Source organism: Podarcis bocagei (assembly GCF_964188305.1).
Source record: "Podarcis bocagei genome assembly, chromosome: 1".
Classification (NCBI taxonomy): Eukaryota; Metazoa; Chordata; class Lepidosauria; order Squamata; family Lacertidae; genus Podarcis; species Podarcis bocagei.
In genome coordinates, this window is record NC_138125.1 from 100,142,343 (window position 1) to 100,169,359 (window position 27,017).

Genomic DNA, 27,017 nt, shown 5'->3' on the forward strand with positions numbered 1-27,017 from the left:
CACAAAGGAAGGAGTAAAGGGGTTTCTTGTCTGCTCCCAAGACATGTTCCTATATTGGCTATTAAACCAAGATGTGGTTGGCCAAACCAACCCCCTGTCTTCAAAGGGGATTACACCCCGGGTTAGTTTGGGTGACCCTTGGGAATAGTCTGGGGTATAGAGGGGGGAGTTGGCAGAAAGTGTGCCCCCCTTATTTGAGCCGTGGTACAACTTCGTATCCAAGCTGGTGTGCAACTATACTTCCAAATGTGGTGTTCTGGTTACTAATATGTAAAAAGGACCGCTCTTAAAATATAAGGAATATATTTTACTAAAATAATTAATATATTTTCTCCAGTCCTGGATTTTTCTTTCTTTTTCCTTTTTAGATTCTAGCCAAGAATATACAGATTCAACTGGTATAGATCTACATGAGTTTTTAGTAAATACGTTGAAAAATAATCCCAGGTAAAGAGGTGTTAGTTTGTTGTTTTTAAATTCAAATTTATTAAATTCAAATTTTCTTACTCATTTTAGTTTGTGGTACTAGTAAGTGCCTCAAATATTGCTCTGGGACAATGGTTCCCAATTAGCTCATAACTATGGAAATAAGTTTTGAAGATAAGTTTTTCACATGACCCGGACAGCTGAGGGGTATGGAATGGTGCCATGGGTGGGTTACGCAGACCCCAATTAGGAATCACTGCTTTAGGATGCCTTGTGTAAAGCCTTAAAATATTTATAATTCTGGATCTTGCTGCATCAAAGCCTACTTCTTCAAATGATTATTTCCATTCCCTTTACTCATATGTTAAGATAGTTTTGTCTGAATGATTATCTGCTGAAATGGGTACAGAAACTTACGTAAGTGATGGCTAATATGATGGAAAGCAGGGGCTATAGCAGGGGAAGCCAATGTGGACCCCAGCAGATGTTGCTGGACCACAGCTAGCATGCTGGCAGGGGCTGATGGAAATGGTAGTGCCACAACATCTGGAGGGAAACATGTTGGCGATACTTTATCTACAGCAATTCCCTCGGCTGCAACTCATGTGGCTTTTGTTGTTTACACCAAGAAACCATTTTTTGGGAGGAGAGGCCTGGGGGCAGGGAGACTCTGCCTGGGTGGAACAACATCAGCATTACTCCACTAGGGCAGGGCTCCTTGTTCTACCTGCCAAATAAGGCTTTCCAAGGCTCAGCCAGTCCAGGATCCACTGGATCCAAAGGCAACATCATGCAATTATCATTGGGCTCAGTTGTTGTGCCAACAATTTGCCTGAACCCCACCTACCCCTCTATCCAGTGTGCATGGCAGAGCTGGGCCACTGCTTTATTAAGCTCTGCTTGTTAATATATTTTAATACATTTGTGATTTAGAATCATAGAATCCTTTTTAATAGAACAAATAGTATTCTTGCTTAATACACTTATTATATTACTGCATCTGGAAGCACTATTGTCTTCTGTTGGACTACCTCCTTTGTCTCACCCCTGTGTTTTTTGTTTCTAGGGACAGAATGATGCTGCTGAAATTGGAACAGGAAATCTTAGATTTCATTGGTAATAACGAGTAAGTGCTACTTGCTGGTTTTGAAGAAGTTTTTATTATATATGGTGTAGTAACTCAAGTAAAACTAAAACTTGATGCTGCTTTTCAGAATCCCTCGAAAGAAATTCCCCCCCATGACCTCTTACCATAGAATGTTATTGCACAGAGTGGCTGCTTACTTTGGACTGGAGCACAATGTGGACCAGAGTGGGAAGTCGGTTATAGTAAATAAAACCAGCAATACCAGGATGTAAGTTAGGATTTTTTTTATTCTTCATTAATCAAGCAGTCCAGTTGTCTGGATGATGGAACATTTTAGTCTACTGACCCAGGTAGAATCTAGTGAATGTCTATTTTTATTTCATTTTTTTAAAGAATTTTTCTTTTCCTAGAGGTGATCCCTAAAACATGGTTGTATTTCAAATCAAAGGGATCACTAATTTTGTGGGCATCGTGATAAATGAAAGCTACTTTCAATGTCTGGGGTGAGGGTGTCACTATTCATTCTCTGACTATCTAGAAATCTCTCCAGTGCTGCTGTTCCTCCATCTTGTGAGAATAATTCTTATTCCTGAACTGTAAAAATTTGGGATCTTGAAAGTAGAAGGGTTACAGCAGGCAAGACAATTAAAATGTATAATTGGGTTAGAGCTACCGTATTTTTCGCCCCATAAGACGCACCGGCCCATAAGACGCACCTAGTTTTTTTTTGGGGGGGGAAATAAAGGAAAAAAATTTTATTTCCCCCCCAGGTGCGCTGCGCTAAACCAGGAGCTTGGGGCGTGCGGAGCTCAGCGGGCCCCAAGCTTCTGCGTGCCGGCAAGGTCTCCGCTAGCGTGGGAGAGCCGGGCGCCTCTCCCAGGGCTAGCGGACCCCTGCGCTAATCCAGAAGCTTGGGGTGAGCTGAGGTCAGCGCGCCCCAAGCTTCTGCGTGCCGGCAAGCAGTCCGCTAGCCCTGGGAGAGCCGCGGGGCTCTCCCAGGTCTAGCGGATCACTGCGCTACACCAGGAGCTTGGGGCGTGCTGAGCTCAGCGCGCCCCAAGCTTCTGCGTGCGCGCAAGCAGTCCGCTAGCCTTGGGAGAGCCGCGGGGCTCTCCCAGGGCTAGCGGATCGCTGCGCTACACCAGGAGCTTGGAGCGTGCTGAGCTCAGCGCGCCCCAAGCTTCTAGGTGCGCACAAGCAGTCCGCTAGCCTTGGGAGAGCCGCGGGGCTCTCCCAGGGCTAGCGGATCGCTGCGCTACACCAGGAGCTTGGGGCGTGCTGAGCTCAGCGCGCCCCAAGCTTCTGCGTGCGCGCAAGCAGTCCGCTAGCCTTGGGAGAGCCGCGGGACTCTCCCAGGTCTAGCGGATCGCTGCGCTACACCAGGAGCTTGGGGCGTGCTGAGCTCAGCGCGCCCCAAGCTTCTAGGTGCGCGTAAGCAGTCCGCTAGCCTTGGGAGAGCCGCGGGGCTCTCCCAGGGCTAGCGGACCCCTGCGCTACACCAGAAGCTTGGGGCGTGCCGAGCTCAGCGCGCCCCAAGCTTCTGCGTGCGCGCAAGCAGTCTGCTAGCCCTGGGAGAGCCGCGGGGCTCTCCCAGGGCTAGCGGACCCCTGCGCTACACCAGAAGCTTGGGGCGTGCCGAGCTCAGCGCGCCCCAAGCTTCTGCGTGCGCGCAAGCAGTCCGAAGCACGGGGAGCCCGAAGCACAGGCTGCCGCCCCAAGCCTCGCGCACCCGGTGGGACCTCCCGCCGGGTGCGCGAGGCTTGCAGACTCTCGCCCGAAGCAGGGGGAGCCCTCCCGAGGGCTCCCCGTGCTTCGGGCGACAGGCTGCCGCCCCAAGCCTCGCGCACCCGGTGGGACCTCCTGCCGGGAGCGCGAGGCTTGCTGACACTCGCCCGAAGCAGGGGAAGCCCTCCGGAGGGCTCCCCGTGCTTCGGGCGACAGGCTGCCGCCCCAAGCCTCGCGCACCCGGTGGGACCTCCTGCCGGGAGCGCGAGGCTTGCTGACACTCGCCCGAAGCAGGGGAAGCCCTCCCGAGGGCTCCCCGTGCTTCGGGCGACAGGCTGCCGCCCCAAGCCTCGCGCACCCGGTGGGACCTCCTGCCGGGTGCGCGAGGCTTGCAGACACTCGCCCGAAGCAGGGGGAGCCCTCCGGAGGGCTCCCCGTGCTTCGGGCGACAGGCTGCTGCCCCAAGCCTCGCGCACCCGGTGGGACCTCCTGCCGGGTGCGCGAGGCTTGCAGACACTCGCCCGAAGCAGGGGGAGCCCTCCGGAGGGCTCCCCGTGCTTCGGGCGACAGGCTGCCGCCCCAAGCCTCGCGCACCCGGTGGGACCTCCTGCCGGGTGCGTGAGGCTTGCAGACACTCGCCCGAAGCAGGGGGAGCCCTCCGGAGGGCTCCCCGTGCTTCGGGCGACAGGCTGCCGCCCCAAGCCTCGCGCACCCGGTGGGACCTCCTGCCGAGAGCGCGAGGCTTGCTGACACTCGCCCGAAGCAGGGGAAGCCTTCCGGAGGGCTCCCCGTGCTTCGGGCGACAGGCTGCTGCCCCAAGCCTCGCGCACCCGGCGGGACCTCCTGCCGGGCGCGCGAGGCTTGCAGGCTTTCGCCCCATAAGACGCACCCCGATTTCCCCTTCATTTTTGGAGGGGAAAAAGTGCGTCTTATGGGGCGAAAAATACGGTAGCTTTTTGTTGCACTACCTGTTTTTCTTTGTTTGTTATTCTGTAATTGTTATGCACAAATCATACATTATTCATAAAATAACAGAGTCTTCAGTAATTATCTACACCACAAAAAGGGTCTTTTGCTGTGTTATCCTGAAAAAAAATTGTCATATTTAACAGTTTAGTTCTAACTTGACACACAGTTTCTTGCATTAGACAACCTTGAGCTCCCTTCTTGAAATCAGACAAAATGCACAAGCTTTTCCATGTACAATATATGCCAAACGTCATTCAATCAGTCATTTGCCTCTGGGATTTCCATATTTCCCCATTTATGAAACATTTCTCTTCTAGCTGTAGTAATTTAGAGGGAACAATTAATGCCAACCTCGGGAACGAAGTCTTCAGTTTTGATGGTGTTGGTGGCAGCTCACACACAGTAATTGTCCTTAATAATTTCAGCAACTTTCTTCCCTACATTCACATCATACACGAAAGTCTTCTGGTCTTGGTGCAACACTTTTTGTGTTAATTTGTTGTTGTTTTCCTGGTCTTTTAAAAATAGCATTAAAGGTGCTGAAATGCTTTGTCACATTGGAGATTAAGAATGGCAGCCAAAGTCAAAGGACAGCATGCAACGTTTTGCATAAATAGAAGAGTTCAGCAAGAACAGTAGACAGTAGACCTTCATATGTAATAAATTGATTTCATTGGGAAACTGGCAGTGTGCCTCTTTTCCTTTTGGAGCCTTACACCAAGCCATTGTGTTCAATGAGATGTTGATTCTCATATAGTTGCTCCCATGTAGAAGACCCCTAGAAATATTTCTGCTGTGTAAGAGTTTGAATACAGGAGGGTTAACCTTCACTTACCATGTAGATGCCTGATCAGAAAGTCACAAGTAATATTCACAAAGGTCATTTTATGCAGAGGTAAGGGAGCCATAGGTATTGCTGAAGGTTTTCTGGAAGCCTCTCGCATGCTGGATGAGGGACACCTTACTATTGAATTAAAGTATAGCTTGCCTCTTAGGGAAGAGGAGCTAGTTTAGAGAACACACAGTTCCATTGCTCACCCACAAATTAGTCATCTGAATAACAGCAGAGTCACAAGCACCTTGTGGTCTGCTGATATACCATAAGTTTTTTTCTTTGTCTTTGGGTGGCAGCTATATTTGCTCAGAAAATGGTATTGCAGAAAAGTGGAACTTACTAGCTGTTATGAGGGTTTTCATTTCATTCCCACAATTATTTTTTGTGTTTCAAAATAATTCTCATCCTTGTATCTCCATCCTTTCAGTCTGTAAAATGAAACAGACATACAGCATTTTAAAAAGCTGTATATATTTAAGATGTGCTTATGTAAGATGTGCTCAACAATTACATCTATTTGCTTGCTATACTCTTTGTTGTCTTCCCTGTTGTAAAATGACTGACACCTAGTTAATGAAGACTTTAGTGAGTTGGAGAATGAGCTACAGTAACAGATGAGCCCTTTTATTGTGAAAATAACTTTTGATATCAAAAAACATAGGCTGCTTTCTGGAAGCCCCAATAATAATTAGCAGGCATTTCATATAACCTATAGACTATGTAAATTATTTTAAAAGGTTTTCAATGTTCTTATTTTAAATCATTTGGGATGTAAAATAAGAATTTTAAAAGAAAACCTTGGAGGTCTGCTCCATATTGAATAAAACCCAACTTGCCTTTTCCTCATAGGCAGATTCCCCGCTCCAGTGCCGATCAGTGCTGTTAATGACATCATCAACCCAGTGCACACTGGGACGACTCAGTGGAGTGGTGATTGCAGGGCAGTAAATTCAGGGACCTTTAAGAGAAAAGAGGTAAGACAGTCTAAAGGTTCTCTGAAGTGCCTGCTAATTACATTTGGGCATCCAGTAACTCTTAGGTAGTTTGGGAAGTATTTCATTTAATTATAATACAGTTCAGGAATTAACTTGATCCTTGCTTTTATGCAAATCTCAAGAGTAGAAAATAAATTTTTAAAAAAATGCAAAACATGTGTGCTAGTGTACCACAGTGTGTAGTTAGCAAGGCCCCAAATAAATTTCTTATTTGTGAATGGGATTAGAATTCCCATTTACAAATTAAATGTTTATTCTGCTGTTAGCATTACTTAGTATCTGTATGCCTCAATACAATTTATTCAAATAAACGTATGAAATGAAGGGACATCAGTGCTCTCACAAGGGCATAAACTTCACTAGTTGCAAAAAAAAAAATAGATCAAAGAAAATGAAGGTTTTAGGACAGAAGCTGTATCCAGGGCAGTATCCCAAGTGTGTCCTCAGAGTTGTACCTTCTTCAGATTTAAAGGTACACACAATTTAAAAACATTTTCATACCTGTCATGATTTATTTTATCTTACTCATTTTTTTTAAAGACCTGACCAGAAGTTTTGTGAACATATAAAAGATGAAAAAAGTGAAGATTTTCAAAAGCGGTACATCCTTAAAAGAGAGAACTCTAGTCTAGACAAAGATGATAACCAGGTAAATGTTGAACTCATATAGTTGTCTTGACTACACACTTGCATTGTGCAATAGAAATTGGCAATTAATAACTTATTTAATTTAGATGCGAATACGATTAAAAGATGACAGAAGAAGCAAATCTATAGAAGAACGAGAAGAAGAGTACCAGAGAGCTAGAGAACGAATATTTGCACAAGATGTAGGTATTAAATTACAAGGAACATTCATAGCATCTTTGACTATGTATGACTACCGTGACCCTAGATTGTTATACAGTACTTTGTTTATAATACTTGAATATTTAAATCACTTTGATGTGCATTGGGTAAAGGTCATAAAAATGCTGTGACTACATTAACATTCAACAGTGTGTTGAGGGAGCATTCAGCTGGTTTGGAAACCAGAAAGCAACCTGCTATTCTTCTCCACCAGTAGACCTTTAGATAAGGAAAATTTACGCCAAATAAGGAGTGGTGGAAAACAGACTGAGGAATAAAAACTAATCAGGCCAGCTGTCCCCTGAGGACTTGCTAAATTCTGGATGTTTTAAGACTTGCTGTCCAGTTTCCCTTGTTTCTAATAAAACTTATGTCCATATTATTTTCTTGGAATCTTAAGGTTTTCAAGAATATTTTGTATTTCTGAGAAACTTGCAGTAGAGACATGAAGGTGGGGAGGCATTTGTTCACTTCTTACATAATATGGGATGTGGATTTTTTTAATAGCATGCTACTTCTGTGACAAGAGTGTGGGATAGTAGGGATGTGCCAATGTGGAGGATGTAGGTTGCATTACTTTTTGTCAAGGTAGTCTTGCCCCCCCCCCTTACCACCTCCTTACAATCCTGATCTGCCCTTACAGAGGGAGTGAAGATCTTTGTATTGCTGCTCATTAAGCAAAAATCATCTTACCATTATTTAAAATGAGCTCAGATATCCACCTGTACAGATGGTGATTCTGTAATCATTCTGACTCTTTCGTATCATTGTAATTTCATACAATATAATGAAAAAAGCAGCCAGCACCTTATGGTTTGGCATAAAACAAGTCAGGCTTAGATTGCTGGGCTGGGTTCACATGTTCAAACAAACCATAGTTAGACTAAACAAACCATGGCTTAGCATTAGGAGTAGACTAGGCCAGTGTGTGACATGGCTTGCTATAATCTTACTATTAACTTGTGAACCGTTATTGGGTAGTATGGGCTATTTATTACAGGTGACCAAAATACATTTAAACGTGTGTGTCATATTATTTGTCACATTGGGATTGATAATACAGTAGTTAGCAATGGTGATCTTCATTCTACACTGTTTCTTCCTCAGTCGCTGTGTTCCCAAGAGAATTACATTATTGACAAAAGGTAAGAGAAATCAGTTTTTAAACAAGTTCTTATTTGCTTTTTCTAATAAAATATTAAGCTACTGTTTTATTGAACATGCCAACAGAATCCAGGAGGAAGAAGCCAATAGTACCCAGCAAAGGCGGCAGATCTTTAGGTATTGAATAAATTGGGTTTTTTGAAAAAATCCCAAAGTATTTTGCACGTATTTCACTTTTTCTTGTCCCTGATTTTGCAAATAATCCCTGTATTTTATAAGCCAATTTGGTGAATTGCAGGGTCAATAAGGATGCTTCAGGGAGGTCAACCAACAGCCTTCAAAGCAGTACAGACAACGAGCTAAAGTATTCTGAATCCCGTCCATGGAGCAGCACCGACTCTGATAGCTCCCTTCGCAATTTGAAGCCAGCTGTGACCAAAGCCAGCAGCTTCAGTGGGATCTCTGTTCTGACAAGAGGTGATAGCACTGGAAGCAGCAAAAGCACAGGCAGACTATCTAAGACAGGTATGAGTGACAAACAATCTGCTAATGTGTACATGCGTCAAATATCTAAGGAGAAAATATAGCCCCTTTTTGCAAAAAGTAGTCCTCCGCCCTTTCAGAGATTATTTTGAGGAGAGTTGCTTTGGCTTAATTGCAATAGCATTTTGCTGCAAAACAAGTCTGTAGTGTGGTGGTTGGGAATCTGTGGCTTTCCAAATGTCATTGGACAACAACACCAATTGTATCTTACCACTGGTCATTCATTGCTTGCTGGGGATGATGAGATTTGGGAGTCCAGCAACATCTGGAGGGCCACAGGTTCCCCATTCCTGATATAGTGATTAAGTTTGTGTTGTTATAAAAAGACAAGCAAGGCCCACTGTTATCCCATTGCAGCTGGAATAAAGGCAATGGCTTTACCCCACTTTACCACCTGAGTCAGTGACACCCCCCCCCCCCAAAAAACAGGTTAGAAACCATTGATTATGCAATGTATTTGGACTACCTGGTTAGGCAAGGCATTTGGGTCAGCATTAACCCAGCTGGTCCTGATTAATTACTGTGGACAATAAACTGAAACCTGACATACAGTATATAGTGCCAGTCAAGGAATTGAAATTCAGTTAACATTACAGTATGTCCCTGACGTATTTAGATTGGAAAGTTTTTGTTTCAATAACACTGGGGGGTCCTAGACATAAGCAAAAAATTGGGGGGGAATAACTACAATAGTCAGTTTCATAAGAATGGCTGAGAATTTATTGGTGTAAGGTTTCAAATGGCAAGTGTACTCTTCATGTAAGATAAAACACACATTGGATTTAATGTACACAAGTACTTATGCAAGTACTTACCTTTGAAGCAAATACGTGAGCCGGGATAGATTGAGACAGTTGTGACCCAGTGTCTATAAAGCAGGGATTTGAGTGCAGGCCACCCATGCCCAAATCCAAGCACAGCCTTCTGCACTCCTGGGCTTGGACAAGCTGAGCTTTCCCGCTGTCTCACTGTTCCCCTTTTCCCTCTTGGTAATTGGTAGTGATGTTCAGTTTTGGGAAGCCAGGTGAACAACCCTGCCAACGTTGCCTCCCATGGGCAACTGCCTAGTTCAGTATTGTCTACTTTGACTGGCAGCAGGTCTCTGGGATTTAAGATAAGGGTCTTTCCCAGCCCTACCTGGACATACTGGGGATTGAATCTGGGACCTTCTGCATTCAGAGCAGGTGCCCTGCCACTGAGCTTACAGCCCTTCCCCGATGACGAAAGCATTTGTTATTTTTTAAGTCTACATTTAGGCTATCTCCTATTGAAGGTAATTATCTTCTGTATCAAGTTTTGCTTCGCTTATAGAAATTAAATAAGTAAATAAGATGAATTTTTTTTTTGTTAAGCATGAATTTAAGGAATAACTTCATTTGACAAAAGGTGCGAGCTATGAGAGGCTCAGTCCTGCTAATGGGAACCAGTTTTAAAATATATCTTCCTATGGATACAGGTGATCTGGGAGCTATGTTCTTTGCCAGCTAAGCAGCTATCAACTTTTCGTTTCTGGGAGTGTAAAGCTCTGAATTATCCTAAATCTGTAGTAGTGCATGTTCTTTCTGAAACACAAAGTACCAGTCTTGAAAGTCAGCTTGCTTAGTTATCTTTGTTTTATTTTTTTAGCCTCTTGATGTTAGCAAAAGCTGTTGATCTCTGGGTCTTCTAGCAGAACATGTCAATGAAACATGGTTTGTGGCCTCACTCGATGGAGGCTGTTAAGAGCTTGTTTGTGATATGACTGTGAAAGGCAGCAGGGCATTTGCAGAACTTCCAATGTTCCAGCATTTACTTAGCTCTTTCAGAGCCTTCACTTAAGTTCACAGGGTCCATCTCATCTCTGCTTTACAATTCAACGCTGAGTTTGGACATAGCCCAACATATCAATCTGTAGGCCATATTGTGGGAGGAATAGGGATATTTGTTGGTGATGGTGTTCAGTCTCTTGTGGAGAGTTTCTTCACATAAAAAATTAAGGTTACGAGCACAGCAATACACAAGAGCCCTTTCCATTACTGCTGTCTAGCAAGACATCACTGTTTGATGTTTGGATTTCACAACAATGTTCCCATAGTATTGAGGCTACAGTACTGTAACATTTTCCTTGGTAGTTCTCCAGGATTGGTCCTTCCAGTTCTTTGCTGTGTTAGTTGTTAGAACCTCTCTGAACTTCCTAATGGGCATCCACAGGTATAAAACAAAACTTTTAAACTTGTGCAAAATGTTCACTGTTGTGAAGTGAGTGCATACCTGTGCATGTTAGAAAATCCTATAGTTAGGTTGGCCCTATAAGAAACAGGTTGGGTAATTCATTGGGAAAGCACTAACTTCAGTCCCGGGAGAACTCTAGTTTTTTGCTGGAATCTCAGTGGTCACCCACAGTGTGTTAAATTTCCAAAGCAAAAGTACATACACAGGATCTCTTCACAGTTAAGGTACAAGCAATCTGTGTCAAGCGGTCCTGAGTCTGCAGTCTTGCTTAGGAACATAACGAGTGCCTTGCTGGATCAGATTGTAGTCTTTTAGGTTGTTGCTTGATTTTAAATGGCAGTTTGAATATAATTTGATTGATGTTACGAATGTAATTTTATGTTGCTTGGTTTTAATTATATACTTTAAGTTGATGGTTTAATTATGTTGACTTGGCTCCCAGTTGAGCAAAACGGCAGCATAAAAATCAAATAAATGAATAAACTAGTCGAGGATTATTTTCAGTCAGCCTACAGTCAGTGAATGATCCTCCAGAAATAGACCAGTGGGCCACACCTACATTGATCTGATACACCAAAACGAAAGCATTAAAGCTTTAGGTATTCAGATTTCATATGTAACATACTAGTACACAGAGGCCATTTCAGTCTAGCAAACCATAGTATAAATCTGGAGTAGCCAACTTGGTGCTATCCAGACATTTTGGACTATTGATTCCTAGTAGTAGTAGTAGTAGCAGTAGCAGTAGTAGTAATAGTAATAATAATAAGACTATCCTGCTCTTCCTCCCAAATGAGTGCAAGCTAGCAAACACACAAACGATAAACCTCTAAAATACTGAAAAATGATTCTAATATGGATGCAGATTTAGCTTTAATTATGCTGATGTCAATCAAATTTGAAATCTTGAAGATTATACCATTTTATAAATGGTTAATTGTTTTCCTAGCATGTGGCTTGATTTAGAATGGTACGAAAGCCAGTATACATTCTTTCCACGGTTTCATCAGTGCTGCATCATGTTGCAAGGTACACTTGTAGACATGCTTGCAGCATACTGATTCAGCCACAATTGAAAAGCAAAATTAGTACCATAAATTTTGATCTGCTGTGTGAAGATGAAAAGTGCAATCAGAGTGAGAGCTCTTCTCAGTGAGGAGCAATTGTTCATTAAAAAAAGACAAATCTTGGCTCAACAGAGCCATTTAAAATGAAAGATGTTGGCTGCATCTCAGATATTTATTACCTTAAAGATTATACAGAAGCTGCTGACTTATTCTTGCATCTCATATATGTACACTTATTACAGAATTTGAAATATTAAAGCTAAAGTTGAGCTATGCCAAGTCCCATTTTGGTAATAGGTTAAACACGGTTCTTAATATTGCCTATTGACATCAACATGGCTTAGTGTTGACTTCTCCTTAAGATTAGCTTCATCTTGATACCTAATTCACTGACTGATATGCGAGGGTGGGGTAGATCAGGATGGGGAACCTGTGGCCTTCCAGTTGTTGTTGTTGTACTACAATTTTCATTTCCTTGACAGCTGGCCTTGCTGGTTGGGGCTGATGTGTTGGAGCTCAGGAGCCTCAGAGTCCCCCCACCCAATGCAGCAGACATAAACTCTGTTGTAGGCTATGTATGTGATAGAGGGGGATCTAATGGTGTTACATGGTCTCTTTTGAAGGCTGCTTCTGCATGCTTTGGTTGCCTCAGATTTCTCAGCCTACTGCTCCATTCATTAGAACCTTTTTTGGGGGGGTGGGGGTGGGGAATAAGACATGGTGTGTTGCCATTCTGCTTTATTTTTCTCATGCCCGGCATGAGAGCAGAGAACCTGTGCAGAAGTTTGGGGCAGCTTAGGGCAGGCCCCTCTGCTCTCCTGGCATGCACTTGTAGCTGATGCAACTCACAATCAGGAGAAGCTGCAGGGGTTGGGGCGGGGCGGGGCAGCTACTGTAGTTCCAGGCTGTGCATTTAAAAGCGTTAAGCATTTAATAACAACCTGCCTATTTAAATGTGCATGACTGTTATTCTGTCTCTAGGTGAAATTCATTTCTCGTTACTCCTCTCCTAGGTTCAGAGTCTTCTAGTAGTGTAGGGTCATCCACGGGTTCTCTTTCTCACACCCAGCAGCCTCTTCCAGTCACAGCTCTCAGCCAGCCTTCTCATGGCACATCTGCCGTCTATCCAACTGTCAGCACTAGTAGTTCCCTTCCCTTTGACGGTGGCATAAGTGGGCAAGTGGCGCCTCCTAGCAGTAGCTTCTTTTTGCTTCCCTTGGAAGCGGCAGGCATACCACCTGGAAGTATTCTGATCAACCCTCAAACAGGTTGGTATCCAGCCGTGGATGTCTGTGCCTTGTCTCTGTCTCTCTGTCTCTCTCTCTCTCCTTCCCCTTTCCTTCCTTTTAACAATAACGTTTAACTTTCCATAATGTGTAAAAGAAAATAAATTTTAAAAAAGATTATTATCAGTTATTTATTAAATGTATATCCCACCCTTCGTCTGAAGATCACAAAGATCTTTCTGCCTTTCTCTTCCCCACCTTCCCAGCCTGATTTCCCCTTCTCCTAATTTTGCAGCAACATGTATTTTAACACCTCCTCAGAGGACTTTGTAAAATTGTAATGTTATATACCTTGATGTACAAACGGTGAGGAATAGTGAGGATTTCTCATCAGATTATGCTCTTCTGCCTTATGAGGAGCTCTTGTGCGTACAATATTTTCAAATGGCACATGAATAAATAATAAGAATAATAATGAGGAATTGACAAGTATAGATGCTGCAATTGGTTTATGATCTTAAATTACTTTTTTCTGTTAATACCTTCTATACCTAGGTTGGTAGATATGAATAAATGTACAGTAGTCCTTTATTGGGCCACCTTCAGTTGAGAGTGAAGAGGTATGACACGGTTCTGCTGCTAAAGCTGAACAGTATCTGAAAGGAAGACCATCTACAAAGCCTTCACTTTCCCACTTAATCTTCCCACAAAAAAGCCTTGTTTTGACACCTGCTATTAAACCCTTTCGTCCTCTTGAGGAGTAAACTATAAAGCAGCGCTGTCTCTTGAAAATAGGCAGTGGTTGTAATGCTATGTTTTGTTCTGCCGGTAAATTGCCTTTCGCTGAATAATGTGTGTGTGTTTCATCTCGGTCCTCTAGGTCAGCCATTCATTAATCCAGATGGCACTCCAGTTGTGTATAATCCTCCTATGCCTCAGCAGCCTGTTAGAAACCAAGTGCCTGGACCTCCTCAGCAGCCACCTCCTCCCCTACCACCTCAGCAACAGCCAGCAACCAATCACATCCTATCACAGGTGCACATGTCAAAATATGCAATGCTTGACTGAGCGCTCTTGGCATCCGATGAGAAGAAAATGGTGGATCGTTGTGGCTATTAGTTGGGGAAAGGTGGTGCTGTCCTATATATGACTTGGGGGGGACAAATTTTTGTTCCAAGAGACTGCATTTTCTTAAAGCAGTGAGACAACCTGTCGTGGTTACATATGCAATGTGTGTGCCTAAGTTTTTAAGAGCTAAGAATCTTACAAATCCATCTTGCTTAATGTGGTGTGGGACGTCCTTATAAAGCAAGTCACACCTATAGATGGAGGAATGCTTATCTTTAGGGTTACTGTAGGTAATCTGAGTCTTGTGTCAAATTTACTTTTAGTTGCACAATTAATATGGAGGACGTTCTTGATTTTGCATAAATCCCCCCCCCCCAAAAAAAGAAGAGAAATACTGCCACTTCCATTTCTTCTTACTCTGTTGTTAACTGGTGTGTGTTCCACTGTTACTTCTTCAGCCTATCCGACCTCTTCAGCCTTCTTCACAGCCTGTTCAATTCTCCACAGTCACTTATCCACCCCCGCTCCTGCCCGTCTCGTCTACCCAGCAATACACTGTGGTATAATACCTTCTACTCACCTCTTCTGTGCATGACAGTATCTTTATAGACTTAGCTTCATGTGTTGGGATGTGCATGCATAATAAATAATACAAATACTGACTGGCTGTGGCATCCAAGGTAATTCGGCATGGACCGGGGTGCAAAAAACGGGGTTCAAGGAAGAAAGTAATCCTGTCCTGAGTTCATTGGAAGTTTACCTGCAAGTTAAAAACAAGCTGTGTGCACAAAAACAATTGTATTCTTGGTTTTTTAAAAAAACCCTTCTTTGACATTACTTTTTCTCAGCCAAACAGTATTTGTTTGTACCCCTTGAATATTTTTTATTTTGTTAGGGCCCTTCCTTCTCTCCCCCCCCCCCGCCTATTTCTTTGACTAACCTGCTAAGGTGTTTTGCTTTCTCTCATCTCCCACTGCAATAAAAAGCTTTCTGCCACCCTTTAATGTTTGATGGGTACCAGAGTTTGCCCCCCCCCTTTTGAGTGCTGCAGCTTAGCTGCATTACTCAAAATTATAGACATCCAGCTTCCTGATGCAAGGTAAGATTCTCCACATATCGGAGTCCTTCATTGCAGTCTTTTGGATGGATCTGAAAATTTCAGATTCTGTCAGTTCTTGCTTTTTCCGCCTAAAGTTCAGTTCACCCAATTCTGTATCAGTTTGTGGGTTTTTTAAAGGACCGCATGAATGTTTGCGTGCATTTTCATGCTAATTTCTCCCAATACACTCATTCTTGTGTTCATTTCCCCCCAGTATATAATTTTTTGTGTGCAGTTTGTTTGTTGGATAACCGCATTGCAAAATTTGGAGAAGTGTGAATTTCAAAGGATAAGTTGCACTATGGTTTGTGTATTGATTCATGAAGTGTGAATTTGGTATGTTTGCATTAAAAAGAAACTGGATGAATTTCTCGTCCATTTCTACTTGGAGAATAATGCTTTAACATCAAATCAGATGAATGGGAAAGCCCCATTGCATTAGTTGAAGTCCTTGTGCTAGTGGCACTAGTTAGCTGAATCCTTCCCTATATATAATATGCACACACACACACACACACACACACACACACACACACACATATATATATACCACTCCCAACATATTTAAAACCAAGTTTGATGAATGGACAGGTGATTTGTCCTGGCTACTAAATGTCATTTTTGTTACAAACTCAAATTTGCTCTTTTGCGTAATTGAACTTCTCATACACAAAATAGCCAGATTCCGCGCCTCCCCCCACCAAGGTTCCCCAGCTTTTTGCATCTGTATCTGTTGGCAAATATTTCCATGGTACAATAGCACCAGAAAGTATTACCAGGCACACTGAGCACAGCTTTTACAAACGTTAAAGTTTTTGTTTCTTGCTGTAGGTATAAAATTTGTGTCTCATTTCCCATATTTCTACTTATTGCTGCTAATGAGATGTTACCTTTGTCTTAAAGCTTTCACTTTTAAGCTGCTATAACTAGATGTGAGGATACTTCACTGTTTCATGTTTAGTTGTGTGTCGTTGTTTTAATCAAACAGTGCTATCTCCTCTCGTGCATTCGAAAGAGGAATAACTCTTACTGTTTTGCTTATTTCAGCAAGACAACCTAGGATCCCAATTTAGCCATATGAGTCTCTCCCGACAGCCATCTGGGGAAGCTGCTGATCCTCATGCCACCATGTTCCAGTCCACGGTTGTCCTTCAGCCCCCACAGCAATCTGGTTTCATCATAGCAACAGCCCCACCTCCTCCACCAGCCCCACCGCCACCCCCTGGCCAACCTGTTCCTACTCCTAATTACAGTGCATCCAGCCACCCTGTCAACCAGCAAGTTCTTCAGCAACAGGGATATATGCAGCAACCAATGCCACAGGTAGAGAGAGCTTTGTAATATTACCAGACAATGTCAAAGGTGTAGTTCATATTAACTGCTGATTAAACTGAATCTGGCTTTGTGTAGGGCTTCCTCTTCCTCCCACCCCTTTGATTTATGTGGAAGCAATCTGAACTTCATACTTCAGTCACAGAAAGAATTAAAGGACCCTTGCTGTCAACAAGTATTAACTTTTTTATAGCTTAATTTTAGCAGAATTAGAAGTTGATGCATATTTATTACATATTCGAGTCTTCTGTTCTTTAAAAGGACTGTGTGTGCATTACAATAGTTAAAATAATGCCTCATAGGTGTTCCACTGACATATTTGTAATACTGTATTTTGACCTAAACAATACGTATTTTAAGTGAGACTACAGTGGTACCTCTAGTTACGAACTTAATTCTTTCCGGACGTCTGTTCTTAACCTGCAACTGTTCTTAACTAGAGGCGTGATTTCACTAATGGGGCCTCTTGCTGCTGCTGCGCCGCCGGCACACGATTTCCGTTCTCATCCTGGGGCAAAGTTCTCAACTCAAGGTAACTCTTCCAGGTTAGCGGAGTTTGTAACCTGAAGCGTTTGTAACCCGAGATATTTGTAACTCGAGGTACCACTGTACTTTTTATAGCCTGTGTCTTGTTATTGTTGAGACTTCCACAAGAGCCTCTTCTGTTTATGATAATGGATCCAACAAAGTCATATTCAGGGGGGAGAAAACCTATTGAAATAAGAGTACTTAGATTAATCATGCTCACTGTGTCCACCCAGGCATGGCCAAACTTGGCCCTCCAGCTGTTTTGGGACTACAGTTCCCATCATCCCTGACCACTGGTCCTGTTAGCTAGGGATGATGGAAGTTGTAGTCCCAAAACAGCTGGAGAGCCAAGTTTGGCCATGCCTGATACAACCAAATACTTCGGTTATCACATCGGATGACAAATCATGGAGCCACATTGTGTCTTTCTGCTGTTTTGGATCTAAAGCTGGATACAATGAATGCATGTTAAAATTTCACCAAGAGATAATGCTGTTCAGCAGCTAAACATTTAAATAACCCCACTCCTCCTATTTTTCACTAGACTTGCTTTTCTGAGTATGTGTACGTGTATGCTTATATGCTTTCTTATTTATCTGCCATCATTTTATGCTGTTGGACTTGACTCAATTATAGAAGCATATAAATGAATCTTCAACATGTTGCTTCCTTTTTAGATGCCAGCCTGTTACTGCGCTCCAGGCCAGTATCCACACTCCAGTCAGCAGTATCGGCCAGTTACTTCTGTTCATTACAACACACAGCAAAACCAGCCACTGCCACAGCCTGCACAGCAGACAGGTTGGTGGTCTCTCCCCCTCCCCACCCCCTACAGCCCAAATGCATGTACTTCTGGACTTTTTCAGGGTGCTGTGTAATGCAGGAGGGAATGCAGTTTTGTTGTAAAAGCCTGAAAGGTCTGTTATAAATAAAGTAAGGTTTTTTTGGCTTTGAAGTGCTGATAGAATTCCCATTTGGTGAAAATGCATTCTTTTAAATTGTTCGAGCTGATGAATCCTAAGTGACCGGATTCACAAGAAAAGAGGGTGGGAAGTAAATTATTTGTTTGGAAAACATAACCTTGAACAAAATAAAAAAATTCCTTCCAGTAGCACCTTAAAGACCAACTAAGTTAGTTCTTGGTATGAGCTTTCGTGTGCATGCACACTTCTTCAGATACCTGAAGAAGTGTGCATGCACATAAAAGCTCATACCAAGAACTAACTTAGTTGGTCTTTAAGGTGCTACTGGAAGGAATTTTTTTATTTTGACTATGGCAGACCAACACGGCTACCTATCTGTAACTATAACCTTGAACACTCATTCTCTTCAGTCCATTTTTGGCAATGTGAAGAACTTCTAACAAAAGTCCAAATTGACATGGATTGATGTTCTCCTCAATTTTCAACTCTCAAGTTTGTGCAATTTATACTGTAACTGTAGCATTGTTCCATAGGTTTTTACCTTAAGCTTGTTCAGAAATTCTTCAGATAAGATATCTCTGATCCTGAGTTATGGCGAACAAGTTTATCTCCCATTGCCCTTGGGTTTTGATGTTTCTCTGGGTCTTCATCCTCAAAATCGCAGAAAACTATAACATTTCAGCTTTGTCTTTTCCGTGTGTTTTCTGCTGTTTCTTGAACCTCGTTTAGTCATAGGCGGTAGTTTTAATACAATGACACCCTTACTTTTTGCAGATTGAGCTCTATTGTCAAGAAGGTTTGTACTTCAGTATGGTTTAGTGTTTGTGCATGCATTAATTGTTAAGAAGTACAAAGGGGATTCTTCTTTGAGAATTGACAATTGGACTCAGATGCTTTGCTTTATTTTTTGAAATTTTGCTTTACTTGAGAGCCTCTTAGAAACGCTTTCTAGAATATGAAGAGGAACAGTTACGGCTTTTGTCCCACTGGCAACACTTGTGTTCTCAGTGAGCATGTTTTCATTCCCACAGCAGCTAAATAAATAGCAGGGAATATAGGATTGGCTTCTCTTTTAATATGTGCTGTAGAAGTGCAAGGGCTGTCAAAAACGAGATTGTGGCCTTGATCTAGTCATGTTGATAAGGGTTTTATAATGCCGCCTTTGAAAACTTTGTGTTTTGAAAAACGGAATACCTCTTACACCATTGGGTCAGGCATGCTGTATCTACGTAGGCCCACATGGAAAGATTTTTTATAGGAAAGGATCAGGTTGGTTATCAGAATACCCAGAGTGTCTGCTCTCTTCCAAATCCCACACAAAGGCTCCAGGAAGACCTGTTTTAAAGTCTGTGTTGATTATATTGGTAGGAGCCACCTTGACTCATTGTGAAGGGATGAAGTAGCATTTGAGCATTTGAAAAGTCAAATATTACCCATTCCTTTATATATCAGCTATTTTAAATCACCTTGAGGGTGTCTTTGGGACAGAAGGGTAGCATGCATTCCAGAATTTTTTAAAAAAAGTTAAGGCTTTCTCACTTTAAAAAACAAATTTAAAATCAGATAACTCATTCTTATTGAGCAGTGTTTGAAAACATTTACAGAGCACTACAATATTACAAGGGCAAGGATGATAAAGAAATCCTAATAGAAAATAATATATTTTATTTTTTTAAAGAACCACCTTTCAAATCTATTATATTTCAGCAGTGGTTTTGGCACTACTAAAGTGTAGTTCTGTAGTAGGTTTAGGGCTACTAACATTGAATGAGAAAGAATTGTATGATCATATTTGCTTATGTTTGCCATTGTACATGGGAATACAGCCATGTTAAAGTCAGATTTTGTCCATCTTAGCAAGGTTTAAAATGAACCCTCTCTCTTTTTGTGTGCACATGCTATTACTTTAATCTTTATTTTAGATTTGAACAAGTTGCCTTGAACCAATATGAAGTTGGGACCTATTGAAATCAATATAAAAAATAGATACAAGCTTTTCACACTGATTTATTGAATTTCAGTGGGACTGCAAGTAACTTCTAAGTATAGAGGTTGGATGTATGCAGTGGCTTGGATCCGAATTCTTCCTGCTTCCAGAAATGCCCTGCATTCCATCTTGCATTCTTTAGAAGCCCTGCTCCAAGAAACTTGGGGGAGGGCACAGATGGCTATAGGAAGGAAGGAGAGGGCTAGAAATTCCTTAATTTACCTTCCAATCCAAGATACTTCCTTTAATTGCATAAGGATAATGTCTCTGACTTGGCTGCCTTTGAGATATTTTAGGGCTCATTAGCCAACCACGTCACACAGTTATTAAAATTCTCCTCTGTTTTCTCACCCAAATTTGCCTTACAATATTGAGGATTGCTGTTGATGAAACTCAAGCAGAAACTTCCTTTGCAGTGTAGAACTTGGTTGCATGGGTCCCAGCCTAAATATTTTCCATCTCGAACAGTATTTCCCACTTGCTGTTTTACAACTCATGCTGGGCAAGACTTCCATGACCAATACATTGTGGATGTAGACATTGCTCATCAGTATGCTCCTGCGGAAGGGGTTTTGCACGTTAGCCAAAGGGCCAGAGCGGGTTTGTTTCTGAGGAGTTGTGCCAGTTTATACACACATTTAGAAGCTTCTGGAACCACCAGCTGAAGCTTAGAGGAAATGTCAAGTTAGTTTCAGGATGTTTGAAGGCCTGGAAAGTTTCCTGCTGTGTGTATGGGAGTTTAAAGATTTCTAGGGCAATAGGAAATAGTATCCATGTAAGTACAAAAAAGCACAAGTGCTCTGCAAAATGTGAAAGGACTGAAGTGTTTAAGCCCATTCTTTCTTAGGTGAAAGCAAAAATAAGCCCATTTGAATGCTACCTGTTGTTCACCACTATCTTCAGTGACCTGTTTTTTTTTACTTTGCAGCATTTTAAGTATTTTAGATAATTACTGAAAACAACTTTCAGAATATCTACGTATTTTGTAGTATAGTAAATGTGTGGTTTTATGTGTGTCTCTGTGGCAAACCAGGCCGTGGTATGTGTGATAGATTGTGCAATAGGTTGGCTTTATTCATGAGCTGTTGGATTCGGGGCCGTAACACTGTCTGAGAGGGTTACATTTCTCACAGTGAACCGGTCTCTTTTTCAGCTGCTTCCTGGCTTCCTTTTTAAAGGGGTCTCAGGTGTGTCTGTCTTGGATTGTTGCTTTCTGATCAAGGAGCAAACACTGTTCTTCCCTTTAAGAAAATAAAGAAAGAAAAGTCAGCAACATCTGTCCTTACCTAGGTGGCACTAGAAGGAAGCACCAGGAAGGTGATGTTCAGAAACAGACATTGGGCAAGAATATCTTTGACAGGCTTTTTTTGCCTTTTTGTGGTCTGTTTTGTGTGTCCTGTGTTTTTTGTGTGTTTTCTCACCATGCTTGAGGTTTGCACTACGTTAGTGAAATATTATGTCTCTTCCTAATTGTATGAGATGCAGATCGTGGTACTATAAGCAATTTTGTTACTTAAGGAAGAGATAGTATTGCAGAATGTATTTTCTCGTTCTTTGCAGAGCTCTTGAATTTTGGGAAGCATGAGGTTTTAAACTACAGTTTGCTAGTGCTGCTGTAAAATAAATTTCAGCAGGTGTTGCTTCTTCCCTTTCTTTTTCCTGCTGAGTGCTGTATTTCTTTCATGCCACTTGGTATTCTGGGGTAGAATAGTGAAGCTAAAAATAGAAAGTGTCTTGAAACCCCATGGGGCAGTGTGTTAGCAGCAATTTATATTGCCCTAGTTCCTCTCTCAGCATGGAAAATTGATTTTTGCTTTGTCTGTTTGAAAGTGCCAGAAGACACTGAATAATTTTCACAGCTACACTGCAGTCCCTGAGAAATAATTTTTTTTTTTAAAAAATTGAAGTTGCAGCACTTTTGTAGATTTCCAGGTTTCTGTGCCATCATTGGTACCTTAGCCTGGGTTCTAGTGCTGTGGACTCAATTTGTTAGGTGCTGAATATATTCAGGCATCTATTTTATTTGAAAATATAGAACTGTTGAGAGAGAGCATGATAAAACCTCAGGATCTCTCTTTTCTAAACAAGATTGGGAGGGAGGTATACTAAGTAAACTGTAACTTTGCGACCATGCATATTTAATCTGGCTTGTACACATCTTTTAAGTTTAATAGTCTTAATAGTAAATTGTTAACAAGTGTTTTAGCTGCAATTACTTCAGATTATTACTGATTTCACCTTTTAAAAGAGATTGCATGCTTTATTTCCTTGATGCATACATATGATCTGAATAAGGAAATAAAGATCCTGCTTCTACAGGATGTAGTTTTGCATAGTACGTCCAATATTTTAGGTACAAGGCAAACCTGCCTTAAGGACAAGAAGTTGGGTGAAATCAGCCACTTCTCCATTCTGAGCTTTTGAATCTTTATCTAGTAATGAACATTATATTTGATAGCCTGTGCCTAGAAAACAGATGTAGCCCACTCATCAGACTTAACATCTTATGCCATGCTCATTCTGAATCAAATAAATTTGCTGCAGGAAAGACTTGTAGAAAAACAAAAACAAGGTATCATGAATGGGTTCATTATTTTTGGGAGAGCCCTAAGGTTTAGTACTGTATTCAGTGTCTGGGATTGTGAATGCACACATGTAAATAATGCAGCATGGCTGTCCAGATGAAACACTTCCATTGAGAGTTAGGCCGAACCGATTAAACAGCAAAGCACTGACACAGGTGATACATCTTGTTTTCAAAAGCAGGACAGCAAAGTGCAATGGAATATGATCCTTCCCTTGAAACCGAGTACGGGGAAATCAGTGTCTGAAAGTTCAGCACAGCATTCAGCATTTCAAAGTACAAATAGTGGCTTGGCCCCCCTCATCTGTTTTCAAAGGAGAAAAAAAATGCCAAACACATTACAATGCAACAGCTGAAATGAGGCCTCTCAAGCACTGTGTGCTTTACTTTATTTATATGATTTTCCAGGGAGACAGGAAGGCACAATTGTAAAGGAGCAATTAGGAAGAAGAGCAAAAAGATAGCATTATGTGGCCAGAAAAAAGAGAAAGGGGCAGCTGATCATATTTTAACAGATGAAGGTGTATATTGCAGAATTTAGGTCTTAATTTGAGTTTCTAAGGGCTCAGTGTCAGTTTATTGAAATAAAACATGTTTGAATGTTACAGATACAGTGCTGGGTTTTCACTGGAGAAATATCCCATGCCTTTAAAAGCTGTGCTCACCACCCAATGCTTTACACTGTATACAAAAAAGCTTACAAGAATGGTACATTTTTTTTACATTCCACATGCAAATTATTTTCCAGTAATTGGGTGGGAAAGAGAACCTTTTCTCTTAACTTATTCTGTTCGCCCAGCTAAGGAGCAGTGCCAAATCTTGCCAGCTCCATGCATAGTTTTACTGGGACCAAATACCTTATTCTCAAAATAGAAGAAAAATAGGCACCTGCCGTTGATAAGACTATGCTCAGTCTTCATTTCTTAAGTAACTTAGAAACTTGAGCCTGTTCTGTCAATCTGTATGAAGGCATTTGGTTTAAGAAGATATTATAATATAGTTTTAAGGTGATCTGATAATACCTTGGCCTTTAAGTAGTGAGGTGGTACCTTAGCTTAAGGTCAGTGAGAATTTAGCCCTTGTTCCTGTCCTTTGAACCCCATTGGGAGACTTCCAAACTACCATCTTGTCAGTAAATGGAAAAGATGATAGGAGGGGGAACCTTTTGTTGCAAAATATTCCATGTTCTTTTTATACTTAGGACTGTTCCAACTCATGAAATAAGTCAGACCTGTGACCAGGTAAACAGACACACACATAACACACACATCTCAGCCTTCAAAAGTAAGATAAATTGTCTGTCTTGCATTGTTGTTCAGTGGGCTTGTTCAACTTGATATGCATGTGTTGTTACTGATTAAAATAAAACAAAATTACTCAAGGAGACAATGAAAAAGGAAAGAAATCAAAGTTCAAAAAGCCAGTGCTTTGTATACCTGAATAGAATCTGTCATTTTAGTGAAAATGAAGTACAAACTCATAGTTGCACTGGACTTAAGTAGGCAAAAGTTGCCACATGCCAACTAAGTATGATTAGTTGGAGGAACTGTCCAAACCAAACTGCCCCATGTATCTATAGTGCCCTCCCTTTAGATGTTATAACACTGGCATGGGAGCTCATTTTCCTGTGAGTTCAGTCAGTGCTGTTGCTGTGACATCTGAAAAGGCCCACAGTTATATGAGCAGGGCTATTGACATGGGTCTTACTGCACAGTTGTTGACAGATCCTGTGCAGTTATCCCTACCAACCTCTTGCTCATCCTTTAAACATGACAACATATTTGTGCTATAAACCCACAGATTCCTGTACTACAGCTGTAGCATCTAAAGGGAACTGGGGTATAAATATGTTTTGTTATAACATGTCAAAATGAATAATAATATTTCTGTATTTGCAGGTTACCAAGTTATGCCTAACCAGCAGCAAAACTACCAGGGTTTAGTTGGCGTCCAGCAATCTCAGAACCAAAATCTAGTCAGTGGCCAGCCAAACAATATTGGAAATCAGATCCAAGGTGTACTTGTTCCGTACCCACCTGTGCCATCTTATCAAGTAAGCTATTGTCTGTTATTGTCTTCTTCTTATTCCAAATATAAAATATAATTGATTCTTTTTTAAAACACTGAAGCTTTGCCTAGTCAGGCCTAAGGGTTGTTGGTCACTTTTGGAACAGGGTTATCACAAATGTATACAAACTTCATTCTTAACTGCCGCAAAATGGTTTGTTGAAGCGAAACATTTTATTTGTAGACTAAAGCTTCACAGTTACTCAGTTTGGATTTTAAACAATGGATAAATTTTGCTTACTCTGTTTCCAGAGATCTGCCAAGCCCATTTGCAGAACAATCAAGGTGCCCGAATACAGTGTGTCACGTCTTTCTGCATATTAGTTTTGTGTAACATTCGCCTACCACTGTTCCACATTGTTTTCATAGGCATCTTGAAGAGCCAGAGTCTCTGGAAAATCCTCTCTGCCATTCCACAGGCTCTGCTCAAGAGTGAGACCTAAGACTTCCTCTGAGCTAAACCACTTCAAATTGTATGTAGGGGCTGCTGGAAAACTAGAACCAGGGAGAATGTTAGGCTCTGGAAGGCCCTGATACCTAGTTTTCTTTGTGAAGGGAATTGCTTTGTATGGATGAGAACTCATTCATGTTGGACCCCTACCTATAATTTGAAGCATTTCATCCTAGCGATAGGTTTTTGCCTCCTTGGTAAGTACTAGGCTGTCTCTCTTGGACCCGAGAAGCTGTTGTCAGGATGGGTATTTATGGACCTTGGTTTACAGCAGGACTGGGGAATGTGTGGCCCTCCATTTGATATTGGACTCCCTTCTTCCATCAGCCCCAGCTAGCATGGTCAATGTGCTGGGATTATGAGAGGTGCAGTCCAGCAACTTCTGGAGGGTCACTGGTTCCCCGCCCCTTGTTTACTAAACAGGTTGTCATAATAAATGTGTCGGTTCTTTTTCTTTTTAAAAAACTTTATTAGGTATCCTAATGTACTTCTAATCCTCAGGTTTCAATGGCTCAAGGTTCCCAAGGAATGTCTCAGCAGACATATCAACAGCCAGTTGTTATTCCCAATCAGTCTAACCAAGGACTATCCACATCGGGAATGCCAGTTTACTACAGTGTCATTCCATCTGGACAACAGAATAATTTAAGGTGAGTTTAACATAATTATTTTTTTAAGAATGGATCATATTATTTGTATGCTGCTTTTCCACAAAATGGTTGTGCTCAAAGTAGCCAGAATCCACAAGAAAAAAAGGCAGTAGGAAAAGCAGTTCATTCAAAAACTTATTGGTCTTTAGTAATCTGAGCTGATTTATTTACAAGGATTTGAAATACAATTTCCTACATAGAGGCTGTTTTATTTTTATTATATTATTAAAAGAGAAATGTCTGGTGGTCATTTTAGTAAAGAAAAGCTGTAATTGTGCAGGGCATGTAGCTCAGTTGGTTAGAGCGAGGTGCTGATAATGCCAAGGTTGCAGGTTTGATCCCTGTATGGGACAGCTGCATATTCCTGCATTGCTGGAGGAATGCAGGTTGGACTAGATGATCCTCAGGGTCCCTCCCAACTCTTATGGTTCTATGTCTGCTGAAACTTCAAAAACCATAAACTGCCTTCCTGGGCATAGATTTCTTTTCTCAAATTTCTTATTTTGCTCAGTGGATCTTAGACTTTATGGCAATATGCTCTGTGCCTTGTTCTCACTCCTCCTTGCAGGAAAATTGCAACTGTGCTTACTTAGGATGCAAAAAGATAATACATTTTCAAACTGTACTTACTCCCTTTTTTCCGGGACAGAAACAGCCCAGCTTTCCCCACAGCTTCACAACACAATGGGGAGTTAATCATCAGCATTTTAAATGCTGCTCTTGGCTGTCTGTCTTGCCCCTCCTTCTCCTAGTCTTAAGATGTGCTGTTCACCTTTTCAAAAGGTGAGAGAGCAGGAAAGCACAGCATTAAAAAACAGTCCCTTAAAACGAGCAGCAAAGCTGCTTCAAAGATGTGGGTCTGAGTTTGCAGTTTCGAACTGATCAGTATTGTGCATAGCCAGCTTCTACTGTGGAGCTGGTTACCTCTGACCTAGATCCCAGACAAGGAATGATACATCTGTGTATAACAGGCATAGGCAAACTCGGCACTCCAGATGTTTTGAGACTACAATTCCCATCATCCCTGACCACTGGTCCTGTTAGCTAGGGATGATGGGAGTTATACTCCCAAAACATCTGGAGGGCTGAGTTTGCCTATGCCTGGTATATAACATAGTGAATGCATTTCCTCACTATGCATTTCTTAGGTCTCTGTGCAATCCTGGTTTCTTGGAAGGAGTTAATTTGGCAGCAGTCCAAGACAAGTTTCACTTACGCCAGTCTGCAGGTGACCTGCTCTAGCTTTTGTAAAATTATAAATATACTTATTTACAACCCACCTTTTCCCCAG

The 27,017-nt window shown here is 41.8% G+C and overlaps 1 protein-coding gene across 6 annotated transcripts in view; it reads left to right on the forward strand.

Moving 5' to 3' along the window:
- R3HDM1 (R3H domain containing 1) overlaps window positions 1–27,017 on the forward strand; it is a 50,909-nt gene that overhangs the window by 15,506 nt on the left and 8,386 nt on the right. For 2 of the 6 annotated variants that reach the window (XM_081199506.1, XM_081199509.1), the window contains 15 exons: window positions 369–447; window positions 1,493–1,552; window positions 1,641–1,781; window positions 6,578–6,686; window positions 6,772–6,867; window positions 7,994–8,031; window positions 8,117–8,167; window positions 8,289–8,515; window positions 12,825–13,079; window positions 13,918–14,072; window positions 14,564–14,665; window positions 16,252–16,527; window positions 17,742–17,865; window positions 24,457–24,611; window positions 25,578–25,726. In XM_081199506.1, coding sequence (XP_081055632.1) covers window positions 369–447; window positions 1,493–1,552; window positions 1,641–1,781; window positions 6,578–6,686; window positions 6,772–6,867; window positions 7,994–8,031; window positions 8,117–8,167; window positions 8,289–8,515; window positions 12,825–13,079; window positions 13,918–14,072; window positions 14,564–14,665; window positions 16,252–16,527; window positions 17,742–17,865; window positions 24,457–24,611; window positions 25,578–25,726 — 2,017 coding nt within the window. The remainder of the gene's footprint in view (window positions 1–368; window positions 448–1,492; window positions 1,553–1,640; window positions 1,782–6,577; window positions 6,687–6,771; window positions 6,868–7,993; window positions 8,032–8,116; window positions 8,168–8,288; window positions 8,516–12,824; window positions 13,080–13,917; window positions 14,073–14,563; window positions 14,666–16,251; window positions 16,528–17,741; window positions 17,866–24,456; window positions 24,612–25,577; window positions 25,727–27,017) is intronic. The other 4 variants (XM_081199508.1, XM_081199510.1, XM_081199507.1 and 1 more) reach the window with 4 other exon arrangements.